General features: G+C 52.5%; 1 protein-coding gene across 1 annotated transcript in view; it reads left to right on the plus strand.

The window, feature by feature from the left end:
- Nucleotides 1–21,868, plus strand: part of SEZ6L (seizure related 6 homolog like) — a 61,803-nt gene that overhangs the window by 25,151 nt on the left and 14,784 nt on the right. Inside the window, exons 2-9 of the mRNA XM_054995887.1 lie at nt 7,599–8,378; nt 9,647–9,780; nt 13,494–13,686; nt 14,682–14,867; nt 14,955–15,120; nt 16,976–17,142; nt 20,248–20,442; nt 21,138–21,276. Of these exons, the coding sequence (XP_054851862.1) occupies nt 7,599–8,378; nt 9,647–9,780; nt 13,494–13,686; nt 14,682–14,867; nt 14,955–15,120; nt 16,976–17,142; nt 20,248–20,442; nt 21,138–21,276 (1,960 nt within the window). The remainder of the gene's footprint in view (nt 1–7,598; nt 8,379–9,646; nt 9,781–13,493; nt 13,687–14,681; nt 14,868–14,954; nt 15,121–16,975; nt 17,143–20,247; nt 20,443–21,137; nt 21,277–21,868) is intronic.

The raw sequence follows: 21,868 nt of genomic DNA on the forward strand, positions 1-21,868 counted from the left end.
TGTGAGGAATTAGTCAACTGCCTAGAAGCAAGGCTTACTATTTTAAACAGCAACATCTGCTTTAAGATTGCACACGACAGTTCAAGCAACCCTAATAGGCATTTCCGCCTCTGTTCCAGAAATAATGGACTCCCCTTCTGATGAAAGGGTTCCCCCCCCCCAAAAGTCCCTGATCCATTTCCTGACAAAATAAACAAATGCCGCCTCCTCCTGGCCGAGGGAGGAATGTGCTAAAGGCCTGCCTGTCAGACTCCACACTCATAAATTCTGCGTGAAGGAAGAACCGTCTAGGTCTTGTCAGAGTGTTTGGTCCAACACAGTCAGTGCGCTAATATTGCTCCGGCACAGCCATTTTCTGAAAGAAAGGCCCCGTGATGGAATTCCTTTATTTCTCTTGACTGCTTCTTGCATTTGTAACAAATGGTCTGATTTCAGAGAACCAACCTTGGCCTTTTGAGCTGGTGCTTGTGGCCCTGCCGAAGTCCCCTCTGAAACAAGAGAGAGCCCCAAAGCATCCCAATTATTGTAACGTGCTTCTTGCTCCGTTGCGCAGCACCGGCCCTTTCCCATCTGTGTGTGGAGGGCGTGGGGCCTTCTTCTGCTACGATGTTTCGGTCTTGGATTGGCCTCTCGTAATGCTGGGACTCTCTCTCATATCAAAAGACGAGATCAAGAGACAAGCAAATGTGACAGAAGACAAAGGGAGAGAGGGAGGAAGAAGCAGCAGTCCTGGGGTCATGCTGTCCAGAAGACGGGCCTGGGTGGGGTTGCCTCAAAATCCTGGAGCTTTGGGAAGTTCAGGGAGCTCAGCAGGAATGTAATTCCATAGATTCTGCCCGTTGGAGCTGCCATTTCCTCCAGCTGTAATTCTGGGAGAACGCCAGGCCCTGCCTGGAAGTTGGCAACCCTAGGCCCAGGCGCCACACAGCTGTTGTAGCCAAGTCTGAAGAGGAGCCTCTTGCTCCATTTGAAGAAATTCAGAGCTGACGGTTGCAAGAAAAGGAATGATGCCATTCGTGGGTCTTCCCTGGAAGCAAAAGAAATGGGCGGTTCCACATGTCAAGAGGGTCACCTGCTCTGACCGGAGACCAGGCCTAGCAACAGCTGAATGCCTCCCACAGCGATTCACCTGCCCCCAAGCTTGTTGAGCATTAGGTGCAAAGAAAAACATCTCTCCCTAGCCTCGGGCTGAGTTGGTTCCTTTCTCCCGACACACCTGGTCACTGACTGGTACCTGTGCTTGTGCTATGCCCCACCCCCGGAGATTTTGCGGAGGCCCTCTGCTATTTTAGAGACATTTAATTGCAGTCTTTTATGCTATACTTGCATTTTATCGTACGGCATTTATCTCTTGCATTTTTAACTGTTTTGATATTTTGATTGCCTGAAAGCTGCTTTGGGAATAAAGCCGAGAGCGCAGGACACTGCTTTCAATTGTCAAAGACCAGAACTGGGCACAGGCACGTGAATGAAATGTGGAGAATAGTCTAAGCCCCCTGAAGCCCCCCTCAGCTATCAATGCTTTGAACTACCCCCACCCCACTTTCCTGTCTCTGTGAAGCTCAGTGAAAGGTTTCCCCATGGCCCACACACAGCTACCCAAGAAGCCCATTAGAAACCAGCCACAAAGCTCCCCCAAGGAGGGCCTCATTCTGCCAAGACTCATGGCATCAACCCGTGAAGCGGCCTCCTGCTGAACCCAGTCCTTGGTCCATCAAGGTCAGTGTGGCCCACTCAGACTGGCAGCCCCTCTCCAGGGTCTCAGGTGGAGGTTTTTCACCCCAGTCCTCAACTGGAGATGTGGGGGGCTGAACCTGAGACCTTCTTCAAGCCAAGCAGATGCTCTGCCACTGAGCCACAGCATTACTGGATGCAGAGCAGGGATCAGAGAAGGAGCAACGTTTCCAAGGTCAATGCCTTTTGCTGCAGCCGTTCCTGACCACGAATATTTATCTCCCGCCTTAAAAAGTGGGAGCCACATTTTTTTTGGTTTTAAAAAAAGAGTAAATGAGAGAAGTTTGTTGTCTTTCTTTTATGGACTCTCTGCCTATTGCTTAATGCACCTCAAATCCTCTGGATTGTGGCCTCGTAGGGAATCTGCCAATTTCGTCAACATTTGCCGCTTTCTGATTATCACTCCCATTCTTGCCTGGTGTTTATACAATTAATTGCAACAAGATTATGATTTCGTTCTGAAGAGTAATGAGATAAAGCAGCTTTTCCCAAGGAAATAGCAAGTCTCCCTTCTGCTTCCAGTGGGGGGGACTCAAACACCTGCAGCTTTGGAGAGCATCCAAGACATGCAGGCAACATCGGGGAAGAGTCGGCCCTTGCTCCGCGCCGGGATCTGCGGCTGGAGAGCTGTGCAGCCTGCGGGCTTGTGGGTGGTCCTGGCTCCTACATTAGGGTGACGCCAGAGGACGCCTGGAGCTGGCCTGGAAGTTCAGATTTCAAGCAACGTATGAAATATCGATCGAGGGTGTGAAGCCGTCCAGTGCCCCTGCCTAAGCACTCCAGCGCCCCTTGCGCACACACCAAGAAAAGGAAACGTTGCTTAAGTCTTGGGGGAGCAGGTGGCCCGAGCTTCTTTGCTGCTCTTGGGGCCAACCCCAGACTCATCCCTTCCTCACAGGGGAGCGGAACTTGCAGACCAATGACTTTCAAAGCTGTTCCCTTCCAGGAGCTGTTTCTACATGGACTTTTGCCTGCCGATTCCAGACCCTTTATCTGTCGCACTTGCTGAGCCACAGATTTGTGGTGGTAGAAGCTTCATCAGAGCTTTCCTAAACAAACGAAGGGCCACCAGTCCTAATACCAGATCCTTGTGGGGCCCACAGCACACCGCAAGAATGGGCCTTTCTCTCCTGCTCTTTGCTTTCTGTTGTTTTAACGAGTGTCCAATCCGCGTAAGAAATTGTCCTCGATCCCTGACTGCTAAGTTTCTTCAGGAGCCTTTAGGGGTGGACTTTGTCCAACACAGTGCCTAATGAATGTGCGGAGAGGGAGCAGCCGTGCCCCTGAGGCACCCACTAGCCCCAGCCAACTCCACACGTCCCTCCCAGCCTCCCGATCTGAGTTGGTTCCCCCCCCCCATGCAAACTATAACCAGAGACAGCGCACAGGCCACATTAACATGTGCTTCCGTACGTGTCAGCTCTGTGTAAAAGCTTGAGGCCGTCCCCACTCTCACATGATTTATTACTCATGAGTAGGCATGTTTTGCGAAGAAGTCAAAGAGAGTCAGGTGGCTCGGGCTGGGCCAAACACATTTACACGCATCATTTCACCCATTGTAACCAGCTCCAATTATTCAATTGTCGGAAGAGGAGGATTCAGTCCTGCCCCTTTCCTCAGGTTTCAGAGGGGGAAAAACCTAAGAGTTAGAAAGATAGAGAGGTCAGGGGGGGCACTCTGTTTACTGCTCTGACTGTCCTTTAATATGCAGATTGTGACTCTCAGGATTTCCTCCTCATGACTTCCTCCCTCTCCCTCTCCTCTTCCTGGCTTTGTTCCAGGCAACTCCTCTCTCCTTCTTCTCCCTCCATCTTGGCAGCATGGATGCAGGCCTTGCCCTGCCACCCATGCCCATCCTTAGACTAGCTAGGTAGTTAGGATCTCTCTCTCTTCTTTTCCTATCAGAGTATGGAGTTCCTACAATAAAGAACTCTTATTTCCGTTCTTAGTATAAGCAAGTGTATGCTTTGTTATTTTTCATTCCAGCACACACACCAGCCAGCAGAACCAGCTCATAACTACCAACAATCATGCTTCCTCTGCTAAATGATAGACTTTGCTAACGGCCCAAACATGGAATCCTTTAATTAGGTTTCTGGAGCCAGCGCACGATTTATTTATCAGAACTTCCTTTCTCTCTGCCCCTTCCACTTGAGGAGCACTCTGCGGGATTCTGCATAAGACCCACTCAGCTACATCTGAATGGCACCGTCCTGACTAAATGAACTTGCCAAGCTGCGTAGGCTGGCGCATGGACTCGGCATGCCAATGACGACTCTGGAATCTGGAATGAAAGCCACTGCGTTGGTTGGTGGACAGCCCACTGAAGCCCCATTAGCCTCCCAGGGCTTTCTTCACACTGAAAGAAAAGTGTGGAGGAAGGCGACCGCCGCAGGCCCTTCCCTGATTGCTCTGCCATTCTCCCTGCTTCCCACAAACTGCAGAGTTCTTTCTTGGCTGCATTTCCACAGGAGGAGGGGGCAGCTGACAGGGTCGACTCCCCCCAGCCCCTGCCCTGTTGTGTCCCATGGAGGTGACTTCTAAAGCTTCCTTCATCCAAAGGCTTTGCTATTGTGCCAGCAAATGTTCCAGGCTTCAGAAAGGGCGAGCTGAAAGGCATTCTCCGCTAAAGAATAATGTAAACAAACTTCAGTCCAGTAGGGTTGTCAGCTCCAGGCTGGAAAATTCCTGGAGATTTGGGGGTGGTGCCTGGGGAGGGCATGGTTTGGGGATGATGCCACAGAGCGTGGGCATGATGCCACAGAGCCCACCCTCCAAAGCCACCATTTCCCCCAGGTGAACTCATCTCTGTCGTCTGGAGAGTAGTTGTAATTCTGGGAGAGCTCCAGGCTCCCCCTGGAGGTTGGTAACCGTATCTCTTTTTCATTTTGGCCTCTGAAAGAAGAGAAGTCAAGAACTGAAAGCAAAACTCAGACCCAGGCGGGTCTTTTGGTAAAACACCTTTATGGCTCAGCAATTACCATTTACAATCTGGTGAAGATGGGGAGCGGAGTGCCTGCCTTTTATTGCGCTGGTTTTCTGCACTGGACCCCCCCTGCCCCCTCCATTTGCTCTTCTTGTTTCGCCACCTTTTAAAGCCATCTGTGCTCTTAGCTCTCAGCACCTCCACCACAATTTAATTACTTGTTCAGCAAAGAAGTGCTTCCTTTTGTCTGTCCTGAATCTGTTGCCTACCATCTCCACTGTGTGCCCCCAAATTGAAGTATTATGGGACAGGAAGCAAAAGTCCTTTCTATCTACCCTCATTTTATATCCCTCTATCATGTCCTCCCGGTCATCTTTTTTCTTGCCTGAAAGTCTCAGACTCCTAGGAAAGGCACTCCAACCCCTTAATCATCTTCCTTGCCCCGTTCCGTGTTTTTTCCAGCTCTGCGATTGCCCTTTTTGAGACACGGCAACCAGAACAGCATGCAGGATTTCAGATGAGGCGCGCCACAGAGCTCTACAAGGGCATTATGATACTGGCTGTTTTTATTTTCTGTCCCCTTCCTAACAATTTTTAGCATGGAGGTTGGGGTTTTCACTGGTGCTGCACACTGGGTCAATGCTTTCATAGAGCTCCCCACGAGGGTTGCCAAGTCCAGGTTGGGAAAATCCTGGAGATTTGGGGGGTGGAGCCTGGAAAGAGTGGAGTTTGGGGAGGGGAGGGGCCTCAATGGGGTATAATGCCCTAGAGTCCACTCTCCAAAGCAGCCGGGGGAACTGATCTCTGTGGCCTGGAGATCAGTCGTGATTCTGGGAGATCTCCAGCCACCACCTGGAGGCTGGCAACCCAACTCACAGCCCTAAGTCTCCTTCTCCCTCAGCCTCAGCCATTTCCCCATCAGCAAATGTTTCATGTTAAGATTTCTTGCTCCACTTTATGCTTACTGATGCTGGATGCTATTTGGGAGGGGCTGCAGCTCAGGAGTTGAGCATCTGCTTTGCAATGTCGCAGACCCTGGTCTGGAACACAGACGGGCTGCACAAAAGGGAAGCCGGCCCGACAGTTGCTTCCTTGTCATGTTTGCAAGGGGAGTTGCCGGATCAGCTACGTTCTTGCTGTGCCTCCTGGATAAATAACAACAACAACAACATTCAGTTTATATACCACTCTTCAGGACAATTTAATGCCCACTCAGAGCCGTTTACAAAGCATGTTATTATTGGTGGTTGGTTGTTGTGGATATGTTATTATTATCCCCACAATAATAATCACCCTGTGAGGTGGGTGGGGCAGAGAGAGCTCTGAGAGAGCTGTGACTGACCCAAAGTCACCCAGCTGGCTTCAAGCGGAGGAGTGGAGAATCAAACCGGCTCTCCAGATTAGAGTCCTGCCGCTCTTAACCATTACACCAAACTGAAGGTAAGACATAATGGTTGGATGGATGTCCAGCTCAACAGTATGTTACCTTTAGGGCATGCTGCAGCTCAGAGAGGAACTCATGCCGTGCCTTTGGAGGTGACAAATTGGCATATTTGGTATGGCCAAATACTAGGTAGCCACACCCAGAAGACCCCTGAACCCCTCCGACTTGGGTTGCGTGAAATATCTAATCTTTCAGAAAGTGCTTTGGTGAGATTCTTAAAACTGCGTTTTATCTTTTAGATCTAAGACACGGGTAAAGGGATCGTGACATTTATGCTTCTCTGCTTCTTGTATCTTTTACTCTTTAGGGTACTGTGCTTTGTATCTTTGGACTCCCTGCCTATTTAACCATTTCACTGATTTTAAATAAAAGTCTTAAAAGACAAACATGAGTGATTTTTGGCTGGAAAACGTGATTTTCCTCCTAGAATAAATTTTTAGGATTTTTACTCCTAGAATAAATAAACTTCTGGTTCCTCTTCAGTCAGATGGCTGTAAAAAGATGAGGAGGAAAGTAACAGCCTTTTTATTACAGGTCTGTGATTTAGCAGTTAAAGTATTGCTTTAAAGCAAAGAGACTCTCTTGTCTCAGTGTGTGTGTTTTAAAAGGAATGCTCCCCCCACAGGAGAGATAATGCTGTTCAACAGGTAAAAGGATCCGGCAGTAAGTGACGCGAAAGACTTCTGCCTTGGAGAGCCCTGACAGTCTGAATAGACGATACTGGCTTTGATGGACAAATGGTCTGATTCGGTATAAAGCGGCTTCACATATCCCTTTACCACATTGTTGCCCACTCATCCAATTTAGATAGACCTTCTTGAAGTTCTTCCCAATCCACTTTGGGTTCCTGAATAATTTGGTATCATCTGCAAACTTGGCCGTAGCATTTGTCACTCTCAATTTCAAATCACGTATGAGTAATTTAAATAGCACTGGTCCCAGCACCGATCCTTGTGGGACCCCGCTGCTCACTTCCTTCCACTGCGAGAACTGCGTTTATTCCTACTCTCTGCTTCATGTTGCATACTCTGAAGTCTTACTCAGAAGCTGTTTGGAAGTCATAATATATAATGTCTGCTGGGTCACTGTTATCTGGATGCTTGTTCACTTTCTCAAAGAACTCCAAAAGGTTGGCAAGGCAGGACTTCCCTTAGCAGAGGCCATGCTGAGTCTCCCTCCGCAGGCCTTGCTCTTCACCGTGCTTAATAATTCTCTTTTTAATATCAGTTTCTACTAATTTATTTGGCCAGTAATTTTCCAGACCCTCTCTAGACCTCTCTTTAAAAACCAATGTAACAATATCAGGACAGAGGCTGGTTTTAGCAGCAAGTTACATATCCTGGTTTCCTCTTGAAAAAAAGATCAAAAAGACCCAAATCAAAGCCATCCTGCTAGGAAAGATTCTGGGCAATTTTGGACTCAAATATCTCAACATCCACAGACTCAAAAATAGTGTTTGAAACATTTTTCCCTTCTCCTTTTTCTTTTTTACAGACACAAACTCTGGGGAAAGGACCAACCCTTTGAAAGCACACCCACTCCATTCTGATGAACTCATAAACCACACACTTCTCCGAGAGAACGTGGAGTCAAGATTCAGCACTGCAGAAATTCTCATACAGTCAAGAGGGGACGTGTTTGGCTATCTGACCGAGAAAGCAACCTCGACTCGGAGGGAAGCTGCCCCAGAGATGACGACTTCCTCATACTTCCCTTCCAACACAAGACAAATGCCAACTTCTAAGAAGAAGCCACCTTCCTCAAAGCAAGAAAACACAGCCAGGAAGCACCAGAGGCTCCGCGCAACGACAGCAAGGGCCCCCAAAGTGGCTGCCCATCCCAGTTTGCCAAATTCAAGGTCCTTCATCTCTGTGGAGAATTTGTTCACCGAAGAGGACATCGTTGTTGCAGCTCAGGAAGAAAAACCCACAGCACCTGAGCTGACATTGTGGGGCCACAAGAAAGGTGGCCACGGGGTAACCAGCCACTCCCCACTCCAGATTTCCCCTTTCACAATAAGCCCTGTGACCCCCCAGACTCTGTCACACAGCCCAGAAGCTACCGAGGCAGTCACGGCAGACTCCAAGGCCCATCTTCAGGAGGAGGAAGGCAGCAGTCTGGTGAACCTCAAGGCAAAGAACACCAAGGAGGAGGAGGAGGAGGAGGAAGAGGAGGAGGCAGAGCCAGCCAAGGGAGTGTTCTTTGAGGACAGCCAAGAAACCACCACTTCCACCATTGTAACAACCACTGTGATTACCACGGAGCAAACACCAAGTAAGGGATTTCTGACCGGGCTTCTTGTAACTGTTTCGTTGCACACCAGAGGCAAGAAGTCCAAGAGGGGCTGGGAAGGGGCACACAAGGGCCGTACGAGCCCCCCCAGGTAGTCACTTCCCCCCCCCCGCCAAACCCTTGTGCCTTCCGTTGCTTCCAGATTTAGGGTGGGTATCAGCAACCCCTTTTCCTGCACATCTGCACCTGGTGCCTAAGAGGGCCGGGAGTCTGCCCTCACTCTAGGCTGGACTCTCCTGGCCTAGTCTGGGTCCCTGTGCACAGTGGGAGAGGGAGTGCCCTGGGCCTCTGGCCGCACAGCTCAGCCTGGGTCTGATGGCACGTTCCCTGTCCCGCCACGTCTTGCATGGGCTGCTTTTCCGCCATTGGGGGCTGGAGGTCAGTACTGGTATTTCTAATGCCGGTTTTACTGTTTCAAGGTGATCACACTTCCTTATTTTTGAATGTTGCTTTATACAGTTTCAGAAGTAGGGAATAAATGTTTGGCTCAACAAATAGCAGAGCATTGACGAATAACAGACCAGACAGGGGAATGAAGATGCTGCTGCACCTGGGGAGGGGCCCCGGAGCACCCTGCACAGCATGACTCTCCGGCCAGCCCAACCAGCCAGTTTTCAGCCCATCAAGGCTAATGCTGACCTGTTCTTTGATAAGTCTGAGGCTTTAGTCATTGGCTGAGCTGCTGTGATGTCATGGAATGTTCATAAACATCCCAAAGCAGGCCTGGCCAGGAGGTCTTGTCCTCTGTGCAGAATGGCCTTACAATGGAAAAGGTCCACCTGGAGCCCGCAGCCCCCAAGAAAGAGCTTCACAGGAAAGGGCTCCTTGTAAAGACACTGCCCCCAGCCTCAATAAATGCTCTTTCTCTCATCCCTCTAGCCCTAAAGACCACCCCATGCTTACTATTTATTAGGAAACTGATGTGCTGCCTCTCCAGAGACTGCTCAAGGCAGTTAGTTATTAACCGCATCTGTATACAAAGCAAAATTAGTACAGTTTTGAATGCAATGATAGCTAAGGAAGTTCAAGAAAGATTCTCCATAATGTACATATTACGCGAAAGATCCGGTCTTTATGGAGGTCTGCACTAAAGGCATTGAAACAATGAGGACAAAGAAGGAGATTCCCTTTCCCAAGCGCCCCTCCCTGGAGGTCCCGCACTCTCCAGGTTTCACAGGGAGATCAGTGGAGAGAATCTCAGGAGGGTCTGAGGACGGAGCCCGGTTTGTTAACAAAGCGTTTCCCTCCAGCTCTCTGTGGCATGAACTTCTACGAGCCAGAGGGATACATCGACTCAACAGATTACCCTCCGCTGCCTCAAAACAACTTCCTGGAGTGCACTTACAACGTGACCGTCTACATGGGATACGGGGTGGAGCTGCAGGTAGGAAGGGTCTCCGGGGCTGCTGCCAAACAGCCTGGGCCAGGCTGGGCAGACTCTTCTCACAGGCCCCGTGCGGGGCTCCGTGTCATTCCCCCCCTTCCCCCCTCCAGCCCTCCCAGCAGGACCTTCCAAGGCAGCCAGGCAAGCTCTTCCGGGAGCACCTGCGGAGGCTGCCGTCTCTCTTCTTGGACACTGAGCAGTGGGGCTATGCACAGGAACCCCCAGCCCAGCCACCCCCCTCGGATGTTTTGCGGGAGGGTCGGCCCCAGCCACCCCCTTCCCTGGCCCAGCTCAAGGCAGGCTGAGCTTTGAATGGAGCAGAAAATGCAGGCCTTTTCCCAGAGCCCCCTTGGCTCAATTTGCTGAAGCTTCTGCAGACAACTGGAGCATCCTTGAGGCTGACCTGGGTTTGGCAACCACCCCTTTCTAGCATGCCACGGGCGGGCACTGTCCACGCCTGTGCACTGTTGCTCAGAGGAGCCTGCTGCCCCTTAGTGTGGGGGGGGGGGCTGTGCAGGATGCAGAGTTGATGCTGCTTCATGGGCTGGATCGGAGGGGGAGAATGGGAGTCCCCCACAGAAGCAGCACAGACATACGCATTTTGGACTTCAGCATTCCTATCGCAGTTCACCCCGTAAGGAGCAAGGCTGCTGTGATCCACCCTGGACAGGCGTTCCCTGCAGTGGGGGCGGGAACATCTGCAGTAGGGCCTTGGGGGCAGCGCCCTGCTCAGACTTGTTAGCCATGTTAGTCTGTAGTAGCAAAATCAAAAAGAGTCTAGTAGCACCTTTAAGACTAACCAACTTTACTGTAGCATAAGCTTTTAAGAATCACAGTTCTCTTCATCAGACACGTTAGATCCCTCGCACCTGACGAAGAGAACTGTGAGTCTCGAAAGCTTGCGCTACAGTAAAGTTGGTTAGTCTTAAAGGTGCTACTGGACTCTTTTCGATTTTGCTCAGACTGGCCCCCAGGTAGGGCTGCCAGGTCTAGGTAGGGAAATTCCTGGAGATTGGGGTGGGATGGAGCCTGGGGGGGGCAGGAGATGGGGGGACCTCAGCTGGGTATGATGCTGCAGAGTTCCACCTTCTCCAGGGGGACTGATCTCTGTCACCTGGAGGTCAGTTGTAATTCCAGGAGATCTCCAGCTGCTGCCTGGAGGTTGGCAACCCTACTCTCAGGCTGCCGGGATGTACAAGGAGCCCCTCAGCCACTGTCCTTGGACCCCTCCCAAGGTGGGCGTGGGGAGTCCTGGCAAGCAAGTCAGCCAGGGAGAGGCTCCCGGCAGAGGGCAGCTGGGGCAGGGGGCTTTCGCGCGATTACAGGGGTCACCCTTGCCAGATCACTCCTACTTAAAGGATTAAAAACGAAAGAGAAACTGTTAAGCTGATCCCAGCAAAGGCTGGCAAAATGGATTTCCATTTTGCAGCACCCTGAGAGTCTGAATCTCCCCCCTGCTCTGGTAGGGGCCGACGGTCAAAGCAAGAGCACGTTCACAAGACAGAAATGCTGGCTGGATCTTCTTGGCTGGCCGCTCTGAAGTTGCCAGCAGCCCCACTGGGTCAGACTTGATGGGGGCGTCCCTGCCCCAGTTTCTAGCAGCCCCAGAGAGGCCTCTCCTTTGTCCATTTGCCAAACCTTTTCTTCAGGACATCTATGCCAAAGATCATCACAGTATCCTGTGGCAATGAGTTCCACAGTCAACTCTTCTCTTGTCATCAACGTGTCTTGGAAACAGTCATTCACCTCTTTGCTTGCCTTGAGTAAAAGTCCTCCAGGGGACCAGAGAGGAAAATGTGATGGATAGTCCTTTCTTCCCTTCTTTTTCAAAGCCAGTTTGGTGTAGTGGTTAAGAGCGCAGGACTCTAATCTGGAGAGCCGGGTTTGATTCCCCACTCCTCCACTTGAAGCCAGCTGGGTGACCTTGAGTCAGTCACAGCTCTGTCAGAGCTCTCTCAGCCTCACCTACCTCACAGGGTGTTTTATTGTGGGGATAATAGTAACATACTTTGTAAACGGCTCTGAGTGGGCGTTAAGTTGTCCTGAAGGGCGGTATATAAATCGAATGTTGTTGTCGTTATTATAAAAGAAATCACAAACACAAATATGTGTGCAGGGGGGAGGGCAGACACCGAAAAATGGATGGACTGTTAACTCTTCTCAACTTGTTTGCAAGGCCGTTCAGGTTCATTCTCAAGCACGGGGTTCCTGGAACTGGAGGCGCACCAGTTTGCACAGGACTTCCCAGTGACCCATACTTTTAAAAGCTCCAAAAACGTAGCCCTGCCTTTGAAAGCCATTGTGGCCAGGCTTAACTTGGCTTGTCAAACACTTCGCATGGGATTGTTGAAATCCATCCCTGCAAACCTTCAGAACAAGGAGGATATCAATTCAGTTCAAAACCAGGAGACTCTGCCCTCTGATTTGTCCAAATTTATGTTGCCTCCCGTGTGAAGCCGCTGTTATTCCTAAGCAAGGGGCTGGAAGCAAGCTGGGCCATGCCGCGGGACTCCTCTTCTGCATCAGGCAACATGCCGCCTGCATGCCGCCTGCTCAGACTCACCCGGCAGAGAGCTTTCTTTAAATGCCCAACGCGACAAAGAAAGGCTTCAGGGTGGTCAAAGGCTCACCTTTGTGGGTGGCTGGAGAGAAGATTCAGGCGTGCGTGGCAGGTGCTTCTGCAAGACTCGTGTGTCTCCTCCTGTGCCTCAGGCGCACTCATGGGACTCTGCCTCTAGAGGCCCAATGGCTCCGTTCCTCTGGCCAACCAAAGAGTTGGCAGATGCTCCCTGGCATAGGGCTGTCAAAATAACAACAACAACAACACTGTGCTCACATACCACTTGGAGCAGTGAACAAAGTCAGTGTTCTTATTCCCCCCCCCCAATACAGCCGGGGAGTCGGGCTGATAGCAATGGCCAATCCAAGGCCACTTGCCAAGCTCATGGCAGGAGTGGGATTCGAACTAGCAGAGTGTTGATTTGCAGCCCAGCTACTTAACCACTATGCCACAGCAGCTCTCAAAAGCCACTGTTTGCCCCTAGACAGACAAACGGCGGCTCTGGCCCCTTCATATGCAGTGGGACACAGACAGGATGCTTGGCCAGAATGGGCACCAAGCTCCTATCCCTCCACAGCACCTTGTCTGGCTGCCTGGGGCCCCCAGAGCCAACACAGCCGCTGGGATTTCATACTCTGCTGCGCCTCTTCCTTTGGCAGCCCTGCCCTGGTGCAGGAATTGCTAGCAATTTTGGAACTCTGTCTTTAGAGAGAAGTCCTGGGACTTCTAATTTGGGCATCTCAGATGAGATTATGCATTATTTTAATTTCAGGTGGGTTGGTCTGCAGCAGAAGAGCAAGATTTGGGTCCAGTAGCGCCTGAAAGACCAACTAGATTTCCAGGGTATGAGCTTTTGAGCAGCTGAAGAAGGGAGCTCTGACTCTCAAGAACTCATACCCTGGAAATCTAGTTGGTCTTTCAGGCGCTACTGGCCCCAATCTTGCATTATGCTATTTCCCCCCTGGGTGCAAACCCCCACTTATCATGGACCTGGGACTGCATGATAAAAAAGTACTAAATAGCCAAGAGGGTGTGCCCCAATGGCTGGTGCCCTTGTGCGAATACCATCACTGGCAGCGAAGGGCACGCCTTGCTCGAGACCTTCCAGGGCAGCCTCAGCCTCATGGGTTTTCTCACCCCTGCCTTAATAAAGGTGAAAAGTGTCAACCTGTCCGAGGGAGAAGTGCTCTCCATCCGCGGAGTGGACAATGACAACTTTGTGGTCTTAGCCAATCAGACGCTCTTGGTGGAAGGGCAGGTGATCCGGAGTCCAACCAACACAATCTCGGTTTACTTCCGAACTTTCCCAGAGGACGTGATTGGGATTTTCCAGCTACATTACCAAGGTACATGTGCTTTTCCGCTGTCGAGATAGGCCCCCTCGTTCCGGAGCAGTGGAGGGTCCTGCTGAAGGACAGTGGGAGACTCAGTCGTGGGGGGGGGGGCAGGAGCACCTGTGGCTCAGGCAGCTCTCCCTTCCCCCACTCTGCTTGGCAGTCCAAAACCTCTCCAATCACGGGGGGAGGCAGATGTGGTTCAGATCTTTGCCCATCTGGATCCCTGTTGGAAGGTCACGATCTTGTAGCTTAACTGATTTCACGGAGCGGTTGTGAGGACAAAATGAGGGCAGAATAACTCTGAGGACTTTCTCAATATACTAGAAAGGCAATCAGAACGTTTTCAGCCCACAATAATTGAATCCAATAAACAGCTTTCGGCTGTCTAAGAGCCACCCGGAATATGCCCAGCTCAAGAAGCCCCTTTGCAGAACAGCCAACAGCTTCCTCAGTTAGAAGCCAGCCTGATGCGCTCCTGGTGGGAGTGAGGCCCATGACAAGAGAGCAGCCCCCAAGCCCGCCCCACTTCCAGCAGGTGCTCCAAGCACAGCTTCCCACCCTCCCTCCCACCCCCGCTATGGAGCCCCAGGAGGGGCTGCGCTCAGAGCCAGGGGATCCACCAGCTGCTGCCCCTGGAGCAGGAAGACAGAGCTGGGCTCCAGGTGGCTCCACACTGGTGGCAGCCTTGGTGAAGTCCCAGCTTTGGGTTGGCAAATTCCTGGAGATTTGGGACTAAAGCCTGGGGAACGACAACTGAGCTCCAGATGGCAGAGGCCAGTTCCCCTGGAGGAAATGGCAGTGTTAGAAGGTGGGCTCTATGGCACCCCGTCCCCGCTGAACTCCCTGTCCTTCCAAACTCTGACTCCAAATCTCCAGGCATTTCCCAACCCGGAGTTGGCAGCCATGCCCAGAGTCCAGTGTGGCGCCTTCCCAGGGCCTTTGTGGGCCCCAGGCGTTGGGGAAGCCCCTCCTCATTTTTTTAAAATTCCATTCTTCTCTCTCAGTATTTATGCTGAGCTGCAGCTTCCCACGGAGACCAGACTCTGGGGAGGTGACTGTCCTGGGCCTGCATCCGGGGGGCACAGCCCACTTCCACTGCCACCTGGGTTACGAACTGGAGGGCCCTGCCGTCCTGACCTGCCTCAATGCCTCCAAGCCCCACTGGAGTGCCCCTGAGTCGGTCTGCTCAGGTAGGCACAGCGGGGGATCGGGGACGGGGCTCCTGACGCGGGCAGGCCATTCTCTGACCACCCTCCCTTCCCGGTCTTGTTTTGCAGCGCCCTGCGGAGGAGTGGTGCGGAATGCCACCCTGGGCCGCATCTTGGCTCCGACCCGCCTGCAGAATCACACCAGCCGCATGCTGTGTGCGTGGGCCCTCCATGCCCCCCAAGACCAAAAGCTGCACCTGCACTTCGAGAGGCTTTTGCTGGGAGACGAGCAGAGGTGGGGAAGCTGCTTGTGGCTTGCACGGGGGGGGGGGAGCCCTGGGGCGCTGGGGCCCAAAGAAGGAGTGTGGCCTACAGCAGCAATCCGCTCAGGCCAAGGCCCCACTGGCATACGCTGGGAGAGAGACCACAGACCCCTGCCTCGTGTCTCCGTGGGGTCAGCAGCACCCACCGGGCCCCGTCCAGATTTTGTGTGACTTTCTGCCCAAAAATTCTGGTGGATAGGTTATCCTTATTGCTTCTGCAAATGCTTAAGAAGACCATAAACTATGACGTACGAGGAAATGTGGATGGCTTGGCAAAGGGTCCCGTGAGCAGAGAGTTGACTGTAATTGCCAAAGGGGGAAATGGCTCCCTTACGGAACTGCAGATGATGGGCTCTGGGCTAGATGCTAGGAAGCGCCAACTGAAAGGATGAAGCCCCCCCCCCCAGACAGGTTGCCTAGTGATGGGATTGACTCCCCATTGCTGGAGGGGCTGAAGAGCGGAGGAGCTGGACCAGCAGAGCGGTGTTCAGAGACGGTGCCGTGTAGTGGTTAGAGTGTCCGAGTGGGGCCTGGGACCACTAGGTTAAAATCCCGGCTCCGCCACAGAAGTTTGCCATGCCAGGTGACCTTGGGCCTGTCACAATCTGCTAGCCTAACCTGCCACAGAAGGTTGTTGTTGTGAGGATAAAGTGGAAGAGGGGAGAAGGATATGGCAAGCCACAGCTGCAGGCCGTTCCTTTGACCAGGACTTCCAGTAGTTTTCAACAAGATCTTAAAATGCGCAGTACAGTGGTTAGAGGATCAGACTACAATCTGGGAGGCACCACTCTGAACCCCCATTCTGCCATGGAAGCTCGCTGGGTGAACTCTGAAGAGAATACCGTAAGCCACGTTGGGTCCCCATTAGAGAGGAAGGTGGGGTATAAATGAAGTGAGTAAATAAGTAAGATTTTGTCACTCCGCATTTGGCCTGAACTGTAAGCCGTGTGTTCAAGCTCCCCCCCGCATAAGCCCAGAACACCCAAGGCGCTCTCATCCACAAACGGCAACTCAACAAGCATCCCACACAAGGCAAGGCACACATGTGTGGGAGGCTGATGCTTGTGTTTAAGGAGCCTTCAAAACCCAGCCGGGAAACAGACAATAAACCAGCTTTATGAGGTGTGGTAAAATCCAAGAGTAAAACACCTGTTTATGGCTACAGGAAATGCAGCAGAGCTGGTTGAAGAGTCTCTTCTTGTCTAATTCCTCCAAAATAATGTCTTCATACAAGGAGCAGAGAACAGAAGCTGCCAAGAAGAAGGGGGCATAGCCGTGGGAGGAAACACAGACACGCTCAGGAAGCGGGCTAATGTTAATCCCTCATTCTCCGAAGGATTAGTATTTATGGGAAGAGGGAGGCAGTTTGGCTTGGGGAAGGATCTCGATGAATGAGGAGAAGGGACTCCCTGAGCAGGGATTACTTGGCACAAATCAACTGACTTTCCAAACTTCTGTGGTATGACGGCATTTTGCCTGCCTTTCAATAGAGCCTCTGCCCCACACAGGGATCGAAGGTCTGGAGTATCATCACCCAGTATCACCCCCAGAGGGGTTTATCGGGGACAGTTCACATGAAACAAGGAGAGCGGAGGGGAGGGGATAAGTGTGGGTGCTCTGGGAGCATGTTGAGGAGGGGGGAGAGGGGTCTCTGGCCCCTTCCCGTGCAAGGAGCAACCCCACATGCCCTCGGCAGGCCGGCAGGCCTCCCTTCTGAGTAGCTTGCCTGCCATTGTCTGTCCTCTCACCAGGGGATTCTGGTGTCCTGGGCACAGAGTTTGAAACCCAGTGGCTGAGAGAGTTTCTCCTCCGGTCCCTTCCCCACAGAATGATCGTCTACAATGGGGAGACGAACCAGTCTCTGGTTCTCTTCGACTCCCAACAGAGTAGCAGCCTGCCCTTTGAAGGGGTGATCAGCGAAGGCCCATCTTTGCGGGTGGACTTCATGTCGGACGACCCCAACACAGACCCCGTGTTCAACATCCGATTTGAAGGTACCTCTCCCCCTCCCTCCCTGCTTGCAGTGTCTGGGGAGGGGGGATTGCAGGGGGGAGCATTTTCCATCTGCTGCTGAGCTCAGCAGATTAAGGCACTTAATCCAGGCGTTGATTGCAATGCCCCTGGCAGGAGTCCTGCTCTCCCGGCTGCCCCTTCGGGCACTCACCATCTTGATTCTGGCCCTTGCTGGCCAAGGACTCTGGAGAGGACAGTCAGCCGCTCCCACTCCGATGGCCAGGAAGTGGAGGGGGGAGGCTGGGGCTACTAGGAGCTGCAAGGGGGACCCTGGCAGGCCTCATTCCCCCGCCGCCAATAAAGGCACATGCTGGTGCATTTCCCCGTTTGAAAATGGTTCTCTGAGCATACCAAGCATCTCCTATGTTCTCCGTCCCTAAACGGACTGGATCTGGAGGTGTCTTTTTTTTAAGTAAAGGTTTTATTTAAAAAGAAAAGATATGAATGACAATAGAAAGTGCATAGAAACTTATACAAAGCACTGCATTTGAATTAGATTTAAACTACAACAAAAATATATTCCAAGTATATAGCAGCACAACTAGATTATATAACAGCTCTCTTCCCCTCTCCTTAGTTGCTTATATCCAGACTTGAATATCAATTATTCTTAATCAGCCATCTCTTCTATATTTTATCTCTATAACACATTTACCTTATTTTATCTTAGTTTTAACCTAAACAGTCGAAGAAATCTTTCCATTTCCCAGAATTCCAATACTGGTCTATTGTGCGCACAGGAAGTTAATTTAGCCATTGACAGAGGTGTCGTTCCCATTCTTGCTTTATTGCCAAAGAAATCCACAGAGTTGTGGGGGGAGAGGGAAGTGGCACCAAAAGACACAGCACAAAGCTGCCTGGAGTCCAGCAGTCTCCGCTCCTCACAGAAGGGTCAGCCTGGAGACCCCTCCCAAGGAGCGCCCACTTCTTCCTGCTCACTGCAGAACTGCTTCCCTCCTGTTGGTCCCTCCTTCCTCAGGATTTCCTCACCAGCAGTTCTCAGATTTCATTTTGGAAACACGTCATCACCATGAACATGGGTGCAGGCACCACCTGGGGATGTTGGGGGCAAGACCTGACCGGGGTGATCAGGATTCCCTGCAAAAAAGCCGCTTCAATTGCCTGGAATCTCTTCCTTGCCATCACAGGATACCTATGATCCTAAAGCCCTCAATCGCATCCCCCAAACACACCATCTGAACAGAGCAGGCATAGTTGGGGGCACCTGCCAAGGAGGTGCAAACAGCAGGCGGACTCCTATGGGGAGCACCCCTGGGCCTGCAGGCTGCCTCGGGGAGTCAAAGCAGCCCCTGTCTTGTGGGGGCCTTTCAACCCCTAACCCTCCTCAGCCAGCGAGTGAGAAACAGCCTCCCTCCTTGGCTTATTACAGCTCCAAGCCTGCCCTTCTATTTTTGACGTTCTCGTCACCTAGCCCCAGTCTCATCCAGGTGACAGGGAGGCCGTCGTGCTGCGTGACGTTCCCTGGGATGAGAGCTCTTTCAGCAGTGCAGCCTCTCCCTGAGTGGCCCGGCTCCTGCTTTTACTTAGAATGGAGCAGGCTGGGAGGCCCAGTTCCCAACTAAGTAAGAGACCATGGTTTTTTGGGGGTGTGTGTGTGGGGGGGAGGCTTACAGTGGCAGCTTTCTTCCCATTGCCATCTTCACAAATGCAAGGGTTGCCACCTTTGCAGCTGGCGTGTCCAGGGAGCTCCAGCTGTTCCCATCCTCTCCAGAGAGGTGAGGGTTGTGCTTCAAAGGTGCTGGGAGCAGAGAGGAGGACAAAATGGGAGCCAAAAGCAAAACAGGGTCTGAAGTGAGACGAAATCCTGCCCCTCGTCAGTTCAGTTAGGGCCTCTCTTGCCAGCTCCCCCACCTCGAGGCCTCAGTGTCGCACCATTTCCCCTCTTGGCTTCAAGCTTCTCGTCCTCATACACAGGAACTGGGCAGAGTTTTCCCTGGCTATAGAGCCCCCCCCTTGCCCATTCTCTGCTACTGCCCCCCCTCTTTTTCTCCTTGATCTCTCGGTTCCTGCCCCCTTCATTCTGCTCTCCTCCTTCGGGAACAGCCCCCCTCCAGCCCCCATGTTCTCTTTCAAGTCTCTTTCAAGAAGGGTCTGGATGAGCTCCACTGAGGCAGGACTCCTTCAGCACTGGGCGGCAGGTATCAGGCAACCGGAAGCTGCTCCCAGGGAGCCAGAGGCCTAGGGGTGGGGGAAAGCAGGGCCCTGCAGGACCTCGGAGAGCTCCCCGCCTCCCTCCTGCCCCCACAGCAGGAATGCGGGAGCTCCAGGCCAGCAGGCCGCCTGGCAGGCCGTGGAGACTGGGCTGCCTCCAGGCACAAAAGCCCCATTCTGTGCCTGGAGGAAAAGGAGGATGACGGGCAAGGCAGTGGGACGAGGAGGCTGCTCTCCCCCTGGACGAGTCTGGAAATTCCACCCCCCCCCCCGCCAATCCTCAGAGCGGACTGCTGGGTGTCCCCTTGCAAAGGGGGCCTTGAGCCCTTGTGGTTGCCTTCGCCTCAGAATCGCTCCCCAGAGTGCCTGGGGACTGGGCCAGGACTTCACACTCGAAGCTTCGTAGCGTTGTTGTGAAAAGCAGTGACAGATAAGCATTGATTGCACATACTCCTAAATCGATGGACTAATTACTAAATTATGGGTTGTGCAGCACAGAAGATTTGTTTAGGGAAAAAACCCTCCTCCAGTTTATATCCAGTTTATATATATATATATATATATATATAGGTAAATCAAAAAGAGTCCAGTAGCACCTTTAAGACTAACCAATTTTATTGTAGCATAAGCTTTCGAGAATCAAGTTCTCTTCGTCAGATGCCTGATACAGATACTGTATCTGTATCAGGCATCTGACGAAGAGAACTTGATTCTCGAAAGCTTATGCTACAATAAAATTGGTTAGTCTTAAAGGTGCTACTGGACTCTTTTTGATTTTGCTACTACAGACTAACACGGCTAACTCCTCTGCATATATATAGGTATGAGCTGCTGTCGATTTGAAGGGATGAAAGGGGGGAGACTCTCTTTTCCTCCTCCGTTCATCCCAATTTTTGTCTGCTTTTTCCTTTAAGCTTTTGAGAAGGGCCACTGCTATGAGCCATATATTCAGAATGGAAACTTCACCACTTCAGACACCACCTACAATCTGGGGACTGTTGTGGAGTTTACCTGTGACCCGGGGCATTCCCTGGAGCAGGGGCCAGCCATCATCGAATGCATCAACATCCGGGACCCCTACTGGAATGACACAGAGCCCCTGTGCAGAGGTGAGGGAGGGGAGGGACTCCCCATCGCCAGGCCTTGAATCCCAGAGGGATGCTGTTGCGAGCTGTTAGTGCTCGGGTGATTTAGGTGGCCACAGATAGGACATGTGCACAGGGAGTGGTCTTGGACTTGCTCTGCACATACACATGCATGCTTGCACACACATCAGAAAGTCAATTGCTATATTCAGGCACACTATTTGCCATTTAAATATATGCACATACATTTCTGAAGTGATGCTTCTGTGTTCATCAGTCTCCTTATCCAAAACAACTTGCAAAATAGTTGCAAAAAAAATGCACAGACCCCTGGGATTGGGGTCTGTGCATGTGTTGGTGATGCTGCAGACAAGAGCCAATCAGTGCTCTTCAGAGCCAGCATTTCCGAACCATGCGTGTTTTTCAGCCTTTGCCCCAGGACACGAAGAGAGAGGTTTGCACTGACAGCGGTGAGAGTGCTTGCAAACCGGAGTTATGTTTGTCTTCACCCTTCGGTGCTCTCTCAGAGAAAGGAAGAATAATAAACGTGCCTTCCTTGTGGCTCTTGCCTTTTGGCTCAGTTCTGGCCCCGGGAGAAGGGAGTCCTGAGGCCATCAATGTAACTGGTGGGCACCATGTGAAGGATGAGGGTGAAAAGCAACCCCCTAGAAAACTCCAGTTGACCCCCTGGAAAATGTGACGCTCTCTTGATGTTGCAGCCATGTGTGGGGGACAGCTCTCCACGGCAGCTGGAGTGATCCTCTCCCCCAACTGGCCAGGGCCCTATGCAGAGGGCGAAGATTGCGTGTGGAGGGTTCACGTCGGAGAGGAGAAGCGCATTTTCCTGGACATCCAGCTGTGAGTATTGGCCTGCCGGCTGGGCTGGGCAGGGCTGGGCTGGGCTGGGCAGGGCTGGGCAGGGCTGGGCAGGGCTGGGCTGGGCAGGGCTGGGCTGGGCTGGGCTGGGCTGGGCTGGGCTGGGCAGGGCTGGGCTGGGCTGGGCTGGGCTGGGCAGGGCTGGGCAGGGCTGGGCTGGGCTGGGCTGGGCTGGGCTGGGCTGGGCTGGGCAGGGCTGGGCTGGGCTGGGCAGGGCTGGGCTGGGCTGGGCTGGGCTGGGCTGGGCTGGGCTGGGCAGGGCTGGGCAGGGCTGGGCAGGGCTGGGCTGGGCTGGGCTGGGCAGGGCAGGGCTGGGCAGGGCTGGGCAGGGCTGGGCTGGGCTGGGCTGGGCTGGGCTGGGCTGGGCTGGGCTGGGCTGGGCAGGGCTGGGCAGGGCTGGGCTGGGCTGGGCTGGGCTGGGCTGGGCTGGGCTGGGCTGGGCTGGGCTGGGCTGGGCTGGGCTGGGCTGGGCTGGGCTGGGCTGGGCCTTCAAACTCACGTGCTGGATGGGGGGGGGCTCCACCTCCCCTGCCCTCCCCCGCAAGTGCTCTCTTTTTTAAGAATTACCGCCCAC

The sequence above is a fragment of the Eublepharis macularius genome, chromosome 13 (genome assembly GCF_028583425.1).
Source record: "Eublepharis macularius isolate TG4126 chromosome 13, MPM_Emac_v1.0, whole genome shotgun sequence".
Lineage (NCBI taxonomy): Eukaryota > Metazoa > Chordata > Lepidosauria > Squamata > Eublepharidae > Eublepharis > Eublepharis macularius.